Source organism: Apodemus sylvaticus, chromosome 5 (genome assembly GCF_947179515.1).
Source record: "Apodemus sylvaticus chromosome 5, mApoSyl1.1, whole genome shotgun sequence".
NCBI classification, from domain to species: Eukaryota; Metazoa; Chordata; class Mammalia; order Rodentia; family Muridae; genus Apodemus; species Apodemus sylvaticus.
Genome location: NC_067476.1, coordinates 4,793,115 through 4,806,158, shown reverse-complemented (window position 1 = coordinate 4,806,158; position 13,044 = coordinate 4,793,115). Strand labels below are relative to the sequence as shown.

The 13,044-nt window shown below is 51.7% G+C and overlaps 2 protein-coding genes across 12 annotated transcripts in view; one reads left to right on the top strand and one right to left on the bottom strand.

Moving 5' to 3' along the window:
• The window catches only part of Camsap1 (calmodulin regulated spectrin associated protein 1), a 59,950-nt gene extending 58,142 nt beyond the window's left edge, over window positions 1-1,808 (top strand). For 4 of the 5 annotated variants that reach the window (XM_052181861.1, XM_052181860.1, XM_052181863.1 and 1 more), the window contains one exon: window positions 47-1,808. In XM_052181861.1, coding sequence (XP_052037821.1) covers window positions 47-349 — 303 coding nt within the window. In that variant the 3' untranslated portion in view covers window positions 350-1,808. The remainder of the gene's footprint in view (window positions 1-46) is intronic. The other variant, XR_007977786.1, reaches the window with a different exon arrangement.
• A 9,365-nt stretch (window positions 1,809-11,173) lies between these two features.
• The window catches only part of Kcnt1 (potassium sodium-activated channel subfamily T member 1), a 50,739-nt gene continuing 48,868 nt past the window's right edge, over window positions 11,174-13,044 (bottom strand). For all 7 annotated transcript variants that reach the window (XM_052181063.1, XM_052181064.1, XM_052181066.1 and 4 more), the window contains 2 exons: window positions 11,534-11,621; window positions 11,174-11,417 (listed from right to left, as the gene is read on the bottom strand). In XM_052181063.1, the coding sequence (XP_052037023.1) occupies window positions 11,297-11,417; window positions 11,534-11,621 (209 nt within the window). In that variant the 3' untranslated portion in view covers window positions 11,174-11,296. The remainder of the gene's footprint in view (window positions 11,418-11,533; window positions 11,622-13,044) is intronic.

Below are 13,044 nucleotides of genomic sequence, written 5' to 3'. Positions count from 1 at the left end.
GTGGAAGAGGGTCATTCAGTGTTTCCCATGTCTTCCTACTCCCCAGGAGCTGGAGAAGTGTGATGCCAACCACTACATCATTCTGTTCCGAGATGCGGGCTGCCAGTTCAGGGCACTTTACTGCTACCAACCCGACACTGAAGAAATCTACAAACTCACTGGCACCGGGCCAAAGAGCATCACCAAGAAGATGATTGACAAACTATATAAATACAGCTCAGACCGAAAGCAGTTTAACCTGATCCCAGCTAAGACCATGTCGGTCAGCGTGGATGCACTCACGATCCATAACCACTTGTGGCAGCCCAAGCGGCCCACAGTGCCAAAGAAGACCCAGACTCGTAAGTGACTGCGGCAGCCAGGACTCTGAAAGGATGTGCTGACAGGATCCCTATTTATTATTTTCACCCATTTGGTACGAAGTATGATGAGCCACGGACAGTTTTCTACAGAGGTTCCTAGAGAACAGAGGAGATCCTCTCACCCTGCACACATGGATGCTGGGCACAGGGAATCCTGTGCCTTCACGGGCATGGCTGCTGTGGCCCTGCTGACCACTGAGATCCTCAGAATAAGGGGCACCATGGAGTGAGATCCTGGGCTGTGGGCCCCTCGCTTGGAATTCTTCAGGATAAGTTAAATGTGGTCTGCTCTCTGGCCTCCCCTCACTCCTGTGCGCATTGCCCGACGCCCCAGGCTGGCCAGCTGTAATCGTGCGTGATCAGAGGGCCGAGGCTCGGTCCGGTCAGGGTGTTTGAATGTCTTCATAAAAGAAGTTCGTATGGGAAATCTTTTTCATTTTAGAAATTGTATGATATTTATTGACTGTGTCTACTGCCAACCTTTATATCCAGTTCTAAGATTTCTGAAAAAAAAGAAAAAAAACCTGTTCCTTGCTGCTCAGAAAAAGTTTACTGAAAATGTCAGTTCACTAAAAGCACTGAAATCGGCAAAGTTGTCTTCTGCTAAAATGACGTTTACATATTTGGAGTGAGTATTTCTGCCACACAGTTGGGAGGGTTGTGGGTACTGCTAGCTGATGCTGGCTTCATTGGAAGCAGGCAGCTAAGCTGGCTTTAGCCACCACTGGTTAGGTCTGGGGAATGTGCTGGTATGTTCACTTTAATAAAGGCAGATTTTGGCATAGTAGTGTGCTTCCCGCCTTGGCTGCCGCTCCTTCGTGGTGGTGTGATGGCCCGGCTTGCCGACCACAGTTCTTGCTTCTAGAGGAGCAGCTGGGTGCAGTGTGCAGTCTCAGGTGAGCTTGGTAATTCTCTTTTTGCCTCTTTTAAAACTTGGTGGTTATTTGCAATTATTTCAGAATGCTGTAGCTGCTTCAGGTCTCTTCCCTGCTGGTCCCTGTGGTGGCTGACGGCCTCGGACCAGGCATTCCTGGGGAGCAGAGGTATCCCAGCGACGGAGCAGCTGCGCGAAGAACCGGGAGCCACTTGTAGTTTTGCACATTTCTTTTTGAGAGTGTTACTTGAATCTGTCTCAACTGCAGGAGAGAATTGAAGATCATAGAGGGAACTCAGACATCTCAGTGTTAGCACTGGCAGTGTCATGTAGACAGGAGAGGGGGAACATGGGACAGAACGCTGGAGGGGTGAGGTGAGGCCTTGTCTTCTCTTCCTCTGTGACTGTGTATCCAGTCAGGGGTGGCGCTGTACTGTATGAGTGTTAAAGTCTATGACTCCTGTCATGGGCTGCCCTGTGTGTCTTCAGTTCTCACTGTGCACTTGATGTTACCGTATTTATTTTAAGAGAGCACTAAAATGTAATAAAGTAACGAGCTGGCTTTCTGTTAACCATGTGTGTGGTTGTCACACTCCTTCTGCTCAGAGTGTCGTGCAGCACAGCTCCTGGCTTCAGGCAGCCGCACGTGACGTTTGGATTACCTAGTTGGAAGGCCTGGTGAGAGCAGGGAGTTGCCTTTCTGCTCGACTTCTGATGTGGTGAGTTTGCACGTGGCCTGTCCTGAAGACTGACTGAGAATGCAGGGTCTGCATGTGAAGCACAGCGCCAGTGTCTCAGGCTTAGGCTGTGGAGGCCGTGGCTGGGTGGCTCAGAAGCACCTGTGCCTTCAGTGTGCCACGACACAGCAGTAGTTTCTAGTTTTCATTAGGAAGTTTGTGGTACACGACTTGGTGGTGGCGATCTGCAGCCTCCAGGTCATGGGCACTTTGTCTTGACAACTGTGCTGGGAAGGCTGCTCATCTTAGCGTCCCAGGCAGAGCGGGTCAGGATGTGCAGCACACGAAGCTCACATGGCCTACTCCTCAGTAACCACAGACCCCCAAGCAGCCCAGGTTGGTTGGCATTAAAAAGATTTCTCAGAAATAGATGTGCAGATATGTGGGGATCTTAGGGGGCTGTGTAGGTCTACATGTGTGTGTAGACATGGGATGTACCTATATGTGCATATGTGAGTATATGCACATGAATGTGTGGATGGCCTGTGTGTATACATGTAGTGTTGTGTGCATGCCAAAGATACCATTTCTAGCGTGACCTTTGACCTGGTATTCTAGGTGTGTTCCTGCAAAAGTCTCCAATCAGACTTTTCAGGCCCAGACTACTTCAGGCAATATTGAAAAGTGACATAATACAAAATGTACTTCTAGAGTGTTTGAAACTATGGTTATTTGGAAGAAGAAAGTGTTCAGTTTTTCTTGTTGAAAGTTAATCAACTTGAGTAAACCTTTATAGATTGATGCTGGTTTACCTAGTGAAATGGCTTTGATCTTGGTGACCTGAACCTGTCAGTGATTTCATTTTATGGTTACCCGTGTCCAGTGCCACATACTAACTTCTGTATTGTGACTATGGCCAAGTCACAAGCCCCCAACTGGGAAGCAGCCATGCCCAGCATCCTCTTGTTTCTCACCGATTCCTTGGCAATAAGCTCGTACCTCGCAGGCTCAGGTCTTCCTGGTGTCTGAGGTGCTCCTGGAGGTGCTTCTGATGTCTGGTGTCACTGGTGTTCTGAGCTTTGTGTTGCTGTGATAAATGAAAACCATAATAAAAACCACAACCAAATGCAACTTGGGGAAGAAAGGTTTTATTTGCCTCACAGGTTACAGTCCACCATTGAGGAAAGCCAAGGCAGGTTCTGAACCAGACAGTAGGGGACTGCAGCTCACTGACTGGCTTCCCCCTGGCTTGCTCTGCTGCGATTCCACACAGGCTGGGCCCTCCTAAACCACACAGACAGCATGATGGAGGCAGTTCCCACAGTTGACAAAAGCTGTGTCAGGCCTCAAACCTGTGAGAGGTGTCCACGGCACCGTCCAGTGCCACCAGGCCACCATTGGAGGCCTGTGCGAAGGGTATAGCTAGGGATGTCGGAGCTGTGATGTAAGCTTCCCTGATAAAGCACGTAGGGCATGGATGACAGGTCACTCCCCAGCCCCCGTATCCCTCCTACTGTGGCCAGGGAAAGTACAGCTGGTGTCCTTACCCATCCAGGTCTCTGAGTGTTGTCTACTTTCCCTAGTTCCTTAAGTAGTAAGGAGGAGCCATAGCCACAAACAGTGCAGGAACCTTCTGCTGTGGAATGGTTTCCCTTGCCCTGGATTGCAACTACAGCCATTGAATAACTGGTCCTGTTTCCAGAAGGTAGTTGTGAGCCACTTGATATAGTATTGTGAACTAAACTCAGGTCATTTGGAAGAGCAGCAACTTCTTAGCCATCTCACTAGCCCCTTGTGTTTATTTTAAAATGTGACATTCATTGAGAGTATTAAATAGGCACCGGCCAGAACATGTAGGTACAAGTTGACTGTATTAGTCAGGCTTCTCAGAATGTACGGGTAGTCTCTATATAGTTAGGGAATTTGTCCATGACTTACAGCGTGTAGTCCAAACTCCCCAACAATGGTCAGCAGCAGCTGTGGATGGAAGTCCAAGGATCTAGCAGTTGCTCAGTCCCACGAGGCAAGCAGGCAAGGAAGAGTGAGTGAATCTTCCTTCTTCCAATGTCCTTATGTAGGTCTCCAGCAGAAAGTGTGGCCCAGATTAAAGGCATGTGCCACCACACCTTTATTCCCAGATGACCTTGAACTCAGAGATCTCCTTGTCTTAATCTTCTGGAATTCATAGCCACTATGCTTCAAGATCTCCATGCCAAGATCCAGGTCAGAAACTTGTATCTCCCAGCCTCCAGATTACGATCATAGGTGAGCCTTCCAATTCTGGATTGTAGTTCATTCCAGATATAGTCAGGTTGACAACCGGGAATAGCCACTACATTAACCCTTCCATCTCTGCCTTCCTCAGTGCTGTCAGGTGCTTGGCATTCTTGTTTGGGGTGTTACTAGTGCCATGTGACAGGCCATCTGGACAAGCCTGTGGCAGTGTATACCAGCATTCAGTTGGCACTTGTGTGGGTAGGACATGGGAGGCATGGGTTGGCTTCCCTGAGGCAGTGCTCCTGAGACTCAAGGCTCCCTGCCCCTGAGAAGGAAACGCAGCCAGCATGTAAACCCAAGGGGCAGGCTTGAGGCCTGATGGGCAAGATCATTCGATGGCAGAGAGAGGGCGCATCTCAGACCAGGGAGGTGCTTCCAGAGGAGGGCCCCACAAGTCCTGCTCCTGCCCCGTGAGCCTGTGGGCCTGCCTGGCCAGGCACTGGTGCACAGAGGGCTCACGGGGAGGGAGTCCTGGAGGGACATGGTCAGTCATGTGTTCGTCAGGGCTGAGTGGCGGCTCCCCTCCTGTGAAGTTCCAGTTTCCTCAGCCCCTGCCCTGGAACTCATTCTGTAGACCAGGCTGGCCTTGAACTCAAAAAGATCCTCCTGCCTCTGTCTCCACCACTGCCACCACCCAGCTCTTGATTTCTTGACTACATGAAGATGGCCGTATTTCTGTCTCTTCACCAGCTGGCTATACTGTTTGCCTTGTAAGCTATCTATACAGGCTTTTGCCTATTTTGTTATCTTTGCAAATTGATTACCTTTTTTCACTTTTCATGCTTTGTGTTAAGTAACTCTTAAGATTTCTAGGGCTGCATTATCAATTATTTGTTAGGAGTTTTGAAAACTTGTATGCTATAGGGTCATGAAGACTTTTAAAGTATCCTCAAAACCATCTCAGTTTGGGCTCATACTCCTGGGGCTGGCTTTGGGCTGGGAGAGGTGAGGCGTCTGCTTTGTCAGCTACTGGGTGTATCTTCAGTGACCAAGACTGTCCCCTCCACTCTCGCTGTCAGCAGTGCTTGCTGCTCCGAAGTGTGGCTTTGTTCCTCTTCTCTGGGCCTGTGGTCTGTGGGTGGGTGTGTGGGTGAGGGCTCACCCAGAGAGTTAAGTACAGGCAGGGGAGTAGAGACCACAGAGGTAACAAAGGGACAGCCTTCCGAAGGCTCTAAGAGGACAGTGCCTGGGTCTTCTGGGTGAGCCCTGGCAGGTCCTGCTAGGGTGCACCTGCGGCTTGGCTTGCTGAGTGTAGTGGGGAGTTCGTACCTATAATTCATGTTTCCTATTATTAATAGCACAGATGCGGGCAGCGTATAGACACAAAGGGTTTCCCTGTGAAGCTTGCCCTGAACAATCTTGCTCAACTTTTATTAATCCTTATTAATTTTAGGTGCACTTGAACTCTGTTAACGTTCTGTGCAAAGGAATGTTTTCTTGTCCTTGCTCTGCAGCCCTGTCAAGGCCTTGCTTTGTCTTTCCTGCCACCTCGCTGTGCCGGGCATCCCCCTGGCTGCACGTGGCCGCTGCTCCTGTTTGTAGGTTTCCTGTCCTAGTGTGCTTGAATTGGGTTGGGTTTTACTGGATGCATCGTATCCCATGGAAAGTTGGTGACTCTCCTCTTACTGTTACTCCTTCTGGGTGTTTAGATACACCTGTTCTCCTGGAATAAATGACCCATCTCTGACCTACGTATTGTCAGATTTAGTCTGCTGACAATTTGTAGTATTTATGCTAGAAGTTGACCCGGCTTCTGAGAGCAGTTGCATTCATGTGAACCCCCCCACCCCCCCCCCACACACATACACACATACTACACACATCTTACTGCACAGTGTCCTGCACAATCCTGAAGGCTAGAGGCTTGAGAGAAGGGGTGCCGGGTAGCTCCTGTGGCCACTTTCCTCCTCTCATACAGTCTCAACCTATGTCCTTATGTAGGTGTCCTGTGTCTGTGTCCTTCTGTGTCTGTGTCCTGACCACTTAGAAGATCACCAGTGAGACAGGCTGGGAGCACTCATGTCCTTGTCTCTCAAAACCTTCCAGCAAACCCAGTCACATTGCAACGTCCTGGGGCTGAGGGCCTCCGCGCAGAAATCGGCATACACTCGCCTGTGGCAGATGTCATCTCTGCCAGGCTTCTACTGGTAGACCTGACCTCACAGGAGCTGAGGTCAGAGAACACAATGATATGCGTTAGGTACGAAACACAACGCCATAACACGAGTACTATGGGCGCTAAAGCAGAGGAGCATAGACTTGCAGCCAGCATGGTCTATATAGTGTGACTCTGAGGATCAACAGGGAGGTCCCAGTGGTCGTGGACAGTAGGTGATGGCTAAGATGTTGGTTCCTACAGGGGCACAGAGGTTGGTCCACACTGACTGCTGCCTGGGCTGTTCATGGGCCTGGCGTAGTTCACGTATATAACGGGATCACGAAGCAGGGTAAACTGCTCCAGGTATCAGCTGGTCTGGTCTGATAAGACGGAGCGCCAGGATCAGGTAAATGAAGTGGATTTAGTGCGGAGGACAGCAGGAATCAGAATTCTTCTCTAGGTCCAAGCAGTCTGGGAGGACACAGTCCTCAGTTGATATCTGGACACTAGGGCCACAGAGCTCACTGGACCTAAGTGCTGAGGGCCGGGGGCAGAGCCCGGCAGCCTTGCAGTGCCTCTGGCTGCCTCACGGTGCTCTGCCACCAGCATATGCTGCAGCAAGACTTTTTGTGGGGCTTTGGAGTTTTTTTCTGTCTCTGAGTGTTTGCTGAATGCGCCTGCCTCAGGTCTCCTGCCTCGGGTCTCCTTTGTTCACACCCTTTGCAGCCAGGCACATCGTAGTGCTTGCCTGGCCCAGGGCCTGCTCTTCCTCTAAGTGGGAGCGTCCAGATCTGAATATCTTATGCATGTCAACAGAGATGTCTAAACAGCTGGCCCTACTGCCTGTAGGCCCCTGGACCACAGCCAGCTGTGAACAGGATAGGGGTGGGACTTGCTGTGTACACAAATCACCCACCTCTAGCAGGCACCTGTTAGGGATACCCAGAGTTGCCCATGCAGAGCTCCTTGGGCATGGACAGTGACACCCCCTAGGGCTCTGGACTGTGGGCCAGGGTTGAGGCTGTTTATCTAGATAGGCAGATGTCACCCCCAGCTCAAGGCTAAAGCATTATTGGGCTCCCTGTGTGAGTTGCAGTTGCATTGGGAAACTGTACTGCAGGGCCTGGGGCAGATGTGAGCCCTTGTGCTCATAGGAACTCACAGGAACTGAAGTAACAAGACACACACAAACGCTGTATGGTCTTAAGCTGGGTCCTCTGCATATACCTTATGGTTGTGTGTCTTCATGCTCTTGTGGAACTAACCACGGGTGTGGGAGGTGTCTGACCCTTCGGCCTGTGCTCAGGACCCTCTTCCCCCTCCTGGGTTGTCAGGTCCACCCATAGTGTGAGTCTATGTCAAGCCAGGCAGTAGTGGTGCACGCCTTTGATCCCAGCACTTGGGAGGCAGAGGCAGGTGGATTTCTGATTCGAGGCCATCCTGGTCTACAGAGTGAGTTCCAGGACAGCCAGGGCTACACAGAGAAACCCTGTCTCAAAAAAAAAAAAAAAAAAAAAAAAAAAAAAAACATTAAAAAAAAAAAGAGAGAGTCATCAAGTCTTATTGTATCTTATTAGGCCATGTTCCGTAGATATTACTGGGAGGTTTATTTAATTATATTTTCTGAAGGGAAACAGGAGGAGTTGATCTGGGGGGAGGGGAGGAGGTGGGGAGGGAAAATTGCAGTAGGGATATAATGTATGAGAGAATAAAAATTAATATACCCCAAATTTTTGATACCAACTGAGCATGTTCCTGCTTTGTGTGCAGTGAGCATCGGATACCCAGAAGCCCATTCTCAAAGAACCTGCCTCTTAGAAGGGAAGACAAAATAAACTGAAATTAGTTAGGTAGTATCTAACACTGTTAGCTTCCCGAGCTACTCAAATGCAATTCATCTTTGTATTCCACAAGGTCTTCCTAATGAGGCTTACCCAACAGGAAAACCAGACTCAGAATTTAAAAAGGTTCTCTTGAGGGCATTGTGGTGTGGCTCTGTGGGGCTGAAGGTAAGGGGCAGAAGGGCGGGGTGGGGAGTGGGGCTGAGCACAGCCTGAAGGCTCTGGCAAATGCAGACCAGTCACATCCTCTCAGGACTGTCCTGAACCCCCAAAGAGACGCCTTGGAGCACGGGGAACATGTGGTACGGTAAGAGGGACTTAGGGATGGGTCATGTCTGAGTCTTCTTTCTGTCTGTCGTAGGTCTGTCTTGTCATTGGCAGCTCAGTCCGCCCTCAGTTGGTGTGGCAGATGTGTTACCTCTGTGTGCAAGGGTTTTAGCCTTGCCTTGTTCTGTCTCTGCCCTTCCTGTTTTTCTGCACTAAGCCCTTCTGCCCATCTGTATATACGTGTTTCCAAGACAGCCTAGAACCTGCAGCAAACACGTACTTCCCAGCCCCCCAGCAGGACTGCTCCAGGTCCAGCCGCCCCCACAGCGCGGCTGTCTGTGCTTCACTTAGCACAGGCTACAGCACCCGAGTCACTGTTTGGAGCTACAATTCCAAGTAGTTAGGAACAAAAAAATAAAAGGCTTCTTGCTAATTTTGTATACCTTGAACATTCTGTTGTTGTGTGTAAATTCTGCCTCTTCCTAGTCTGGGACAGACCCTGTCCATTGGGAATGAGTGTCTCATGAGAGCCCTTAAGGCCCTCAGGGTATGAGGGCTGGGAGAATCGGTGGCCTTGGAGGACAGTGGGAGACAGGGATACTGCTTAAGACAGTCTTCAGGCCTGGAGATACAGGCAATGGTTCAAAGCTGTGGAGAGTTCCGGGTGTGCAGGCGGCTTTTACTGATCTAGTGACTGATATCTCAGCATATAAATCCTCCTGGCCCAAGTGCCAGGCCCAGGGCCGGGCATCTTTAAAAGCTAGCAAAGACTGGGCTGGAAGTATCTGCCAGTACGTGTGGGAGGAGCCCCCTCCCCACGTGCTGTTAGAGACGGAAACGTGTTTCCATGGCGCGGGTGAACACGAGAGTAAACCTGACGCAAATCTTGGGCAGGTGGCTTTCCCCAAGGGGCCTTAGAAGTGTCAGCTCTTCCAGCATGGACTTGAAGGCTCTTCCGTCCACCTAGATGAAGAGCAGCTTCCCTGTTCTCTGGGCTCAGCAACTGGGCAGGTGACTGAGCAGGGAGACGGAACGTGAGTACAGACTCAGACCCCCTCCTGCTCCGAGTGAGGCCACCGATAGACCCTAGCCTACGTAAGCCCTGGCCACCCAAGCCTGGCGTAAACCACCTGCTTCTCTACCCAAGCCCCAGAACTTCTTCCTGAGTCCCATGCACACTCCGTGAGCAAGAAGCTTCCAGCAGGCACCAGTGGCGGCAGGAAGGGGGGACTTGTGACAGGCACGGGTGGCGGCAGGAAGGGGGGACTTGTGACAGGCATGGGTGGCGGCAGGAAGGGGGGACTTGTGACAGGCACGGGTGGCGGCAGGAAGGGGGGACTTGTGACAGGCACGGGTGGCGGCAGGAAGGGGGACTTGCGAAGGGGGGGGGGGAACTTAGGTGCAAGCACTCTCAGGCAAGCTACAGCAACTCGTTGCCGTGACCTTTGTCGCCTGCTCCCCTGAGGTTCCACCTGCTCGGGCTGAGGAAGTGTGGACCCTTTGCTCCATCCCTTCACCCCAACCTTTCAGGACCCTCAAAAGCACCCAAAAGGGGGAGGTTCACATAGTCACATCAGGGGCACCTTCCTCCCAAGTGTGGGGTGAGGGTGGATTTCCAGGGGTTGGGGCCTTAGGTGAGTTGTGCCTACCTCTGGGACATGTTGGACCATGGGGTAGCTGAAGGAAAGCCTGCCGGAGGGTCCTCTGGGCATTCCATCCCTACATATCCTGGGGAGGCCGCCCAGGCCCAGCCACCGCAGCCACGGAGGATTTGGTTACTGTTTTTGGGAAGGCCCTGCTGGCCATGCCAGAGTTTAGGAGCTCGTCTGTGAAGTCTGGGGTGAGGAATGCATGAGGAGGCAATTCTAACCCTAAAACAGGTGAGCCTCAGCTGGCTCCACACCCACTGTTCCAGAGCCAAGATGGGCTGGCTGCCTTGTTCCATGCACGCCTGCAGGATGCATCCATTTTAATAGAAGGTTCCAGTTCTGATCATACAAACCAAAAACAAGAATGAAGTCAGCTGCCTGGAGCAATCCCTGGAGACCTGAGGCATGGCCAGGGCCCAGGGCAGATTGTGCTTCTCAGATCAGGAGTTTAGAGACAAGTCTTCTGAGTGTGAAATGGTTCATGGAGACACATCATCTGCCAGTTCTGTGTCCCCAAAGGCCATGGCTAGGGAAGCTCAAGTGTATGAGCTAGAAATATCTGCCTTCCATCCACAGCCCCAGGATGATCCTGAGTGGAGGATCCACTGTGGTCCCCTTCCCCCTGCAGGGGCTGCAGAGCTCAGGGTGGTCTCCTGACTAGGTTTCTAGGCCCCTTTGTTTTTTCTCCTCGTAAAGAGCACGGCACCTTTACTGGTTGGCCCCTTGCCTGGTTCTGGGGAGAGGCACCCCATAGGCCCTGGTGGAGCCCCAGAACCATGCAGACGCTCTGATCAGAACAGCATGTTGAATGGCTAGAGAACACAGCTGGCTTCCATGCAGGAGGACTCGCCTGTCCCCTGTGCAACTCTGCAGTTCCAGGTCATTCTTCCTCCCATGCACCCCAGCACCCCTTCAGAAATTGCTGAGTGAAGCCATGCGAGACGGAGGGATCCAGGGCAGTGTCTAGTCCCTGCTCTGTCTGCTGGCCAGACCCCAGTCACGAGTTGTGGTACAGCTATGTAAAGAGATGCAAATCATTCAGATTTGTAAAAATAGGTTAAAAAAATGCCTCATGCCAGTTCCTAGGTTGGTCCAGTGGTCTCAATACTGGCCCCACTGAGAGGATTTCCTCTCTTGGGGCAGGTCTTGGAGCCACTGCATAAAGTCATAATGCAGCCTGCTTGGGCCAGGCCAGCCTGTGACAATGTCTCCTCTATTCTCCTTGTCGTCCTGTCTACCCCAGCATGGAGCTCAGAGCTGAGTCTCATCCCGGGTCTCAGGATTACAGGATGAGAGTTTGTTGCTGCAGCTGCTTTTCCGACTCTGGGAGCTGCTGGCCACATGGGCCAGGGGGTCGGAACGGATGAGGTACCTGCAAAAGACAGGAAGGAAGGCCCTGGAATGGCAGCCACACCAGCCCTGTGCCAGGGGTGCTTCCTCCCCACTCCACCAGGCCTGATGCTGGGATGGCCAGTGCTTTGTACTCACACAATGTCGTTGGGTTCCAGTCGCGTGTCTGGCGGGGGGTTGATGAGCACATAGGAAAGGGTGTTCTGGTGATGATCGTTCATCTCGTCTGTAAAGCATATAGCCTAGGTGTCACCACAGCCCCGCCCGGCACAGCTCTGCAGGGCCAAGGAGCCGGGGGAGCTACCTGTCCCTCCTTTCTGGTCACCTGTTCCCAGCTCCTGCCTGCACTCTGCAGGGCTCGGCCATCGAACAGCAGAGCACTGGTTCCTACTTGTCTGAGTAGCTTGCTTGGCTGTGAGCCGACCGCAGAAGGCATCTCACCCGAGTGTGGGGCCAGAGCAGAGCTACCTAGTACACCTGTACATGCCTGCTTCCTATAGATCTGTATGGGCATGCCCACGTGCCCACATGCCTACACCAATACGTGAGTACACTTGTGCATAACCATGCATGCCTCCACCTGCATATATGTGTACACTTAAACACACCTGTGTACACCTATATATCCACACTTGCAAGGATCTATATGCATGGACCTGCATATTACAGGTATGTACCCATAAACACTACTGGTCACCTGCACATATGACACACCCACATGCCTATAATACCCACATGCACAGCCATATCACGCGCACACGCATGCACGCACGCGCGCGCGCGCGCACACACACACACACACACACACACACACACAGAGTCCAGAGTCCATCCACCCCACACCTACATACACGTGTATAAGCTGCTCAGGCCTTCTTGTTACCGTCCCTGAAGGGCCCTGCAGGAGCCCCACCCCTGGGGACTGGAAGGCCACCTCTACTCCCTGTACTTTAGACTCATTGCTCAGAGAACAGGGTCATTCCCTCCTGTTGTGGCTCTGCTGCTGCTCGTAACCCCAGGGTGACCATGGACTGTGACTCATGGGAACATGGACAGTCTGGAGAAGCAGCCTGTTATCTCATCAGTACCCGTGCTTGGCCAGCAAGGTACCACGGCCACAGGTGCCTTGAAATGACCCTCAGCTTGCTGGCCTCAGTTTACCTACTTCATATTTAAATGTATCTCTGGACTTAATGGATATTCAAAATGAAGGTGACCTGAGACAGAGCACTCTCTACCCTTCCATTTCTCTATCCTTTGGTCATGCTAGACATAGCCCTAAGAGACTGACCCTTCTATGAAACTGAAGAATCTGCCAGGTAGCCAACTGAGCCAGGGCAGGCATGCCTCAGCTCTCAGAATATGGCACAAAATGCTTCTGAGAAATGGGTGCAGGGCACCTCAAACAGTCTGTACCAGGGTGGTCGAAATGGAGCCAACATCTCTGTCTACTTCTGCGGGGTTTGAAGGCCTGGTGGCCTGCCCCCATATGTGAGGGCTGTTCTATCCCATGAGCATAAGTTTTTGCTTTTCCCCCAAATCCTACAATGAAGATCCCCAAATGTGTGACTCATGCTGTGAGGCAAAAGGGAGGTGTGTGATTCTGGGACCAAGTCCCTCATGCAGTGGCATGGGTAATGCAGGGACAG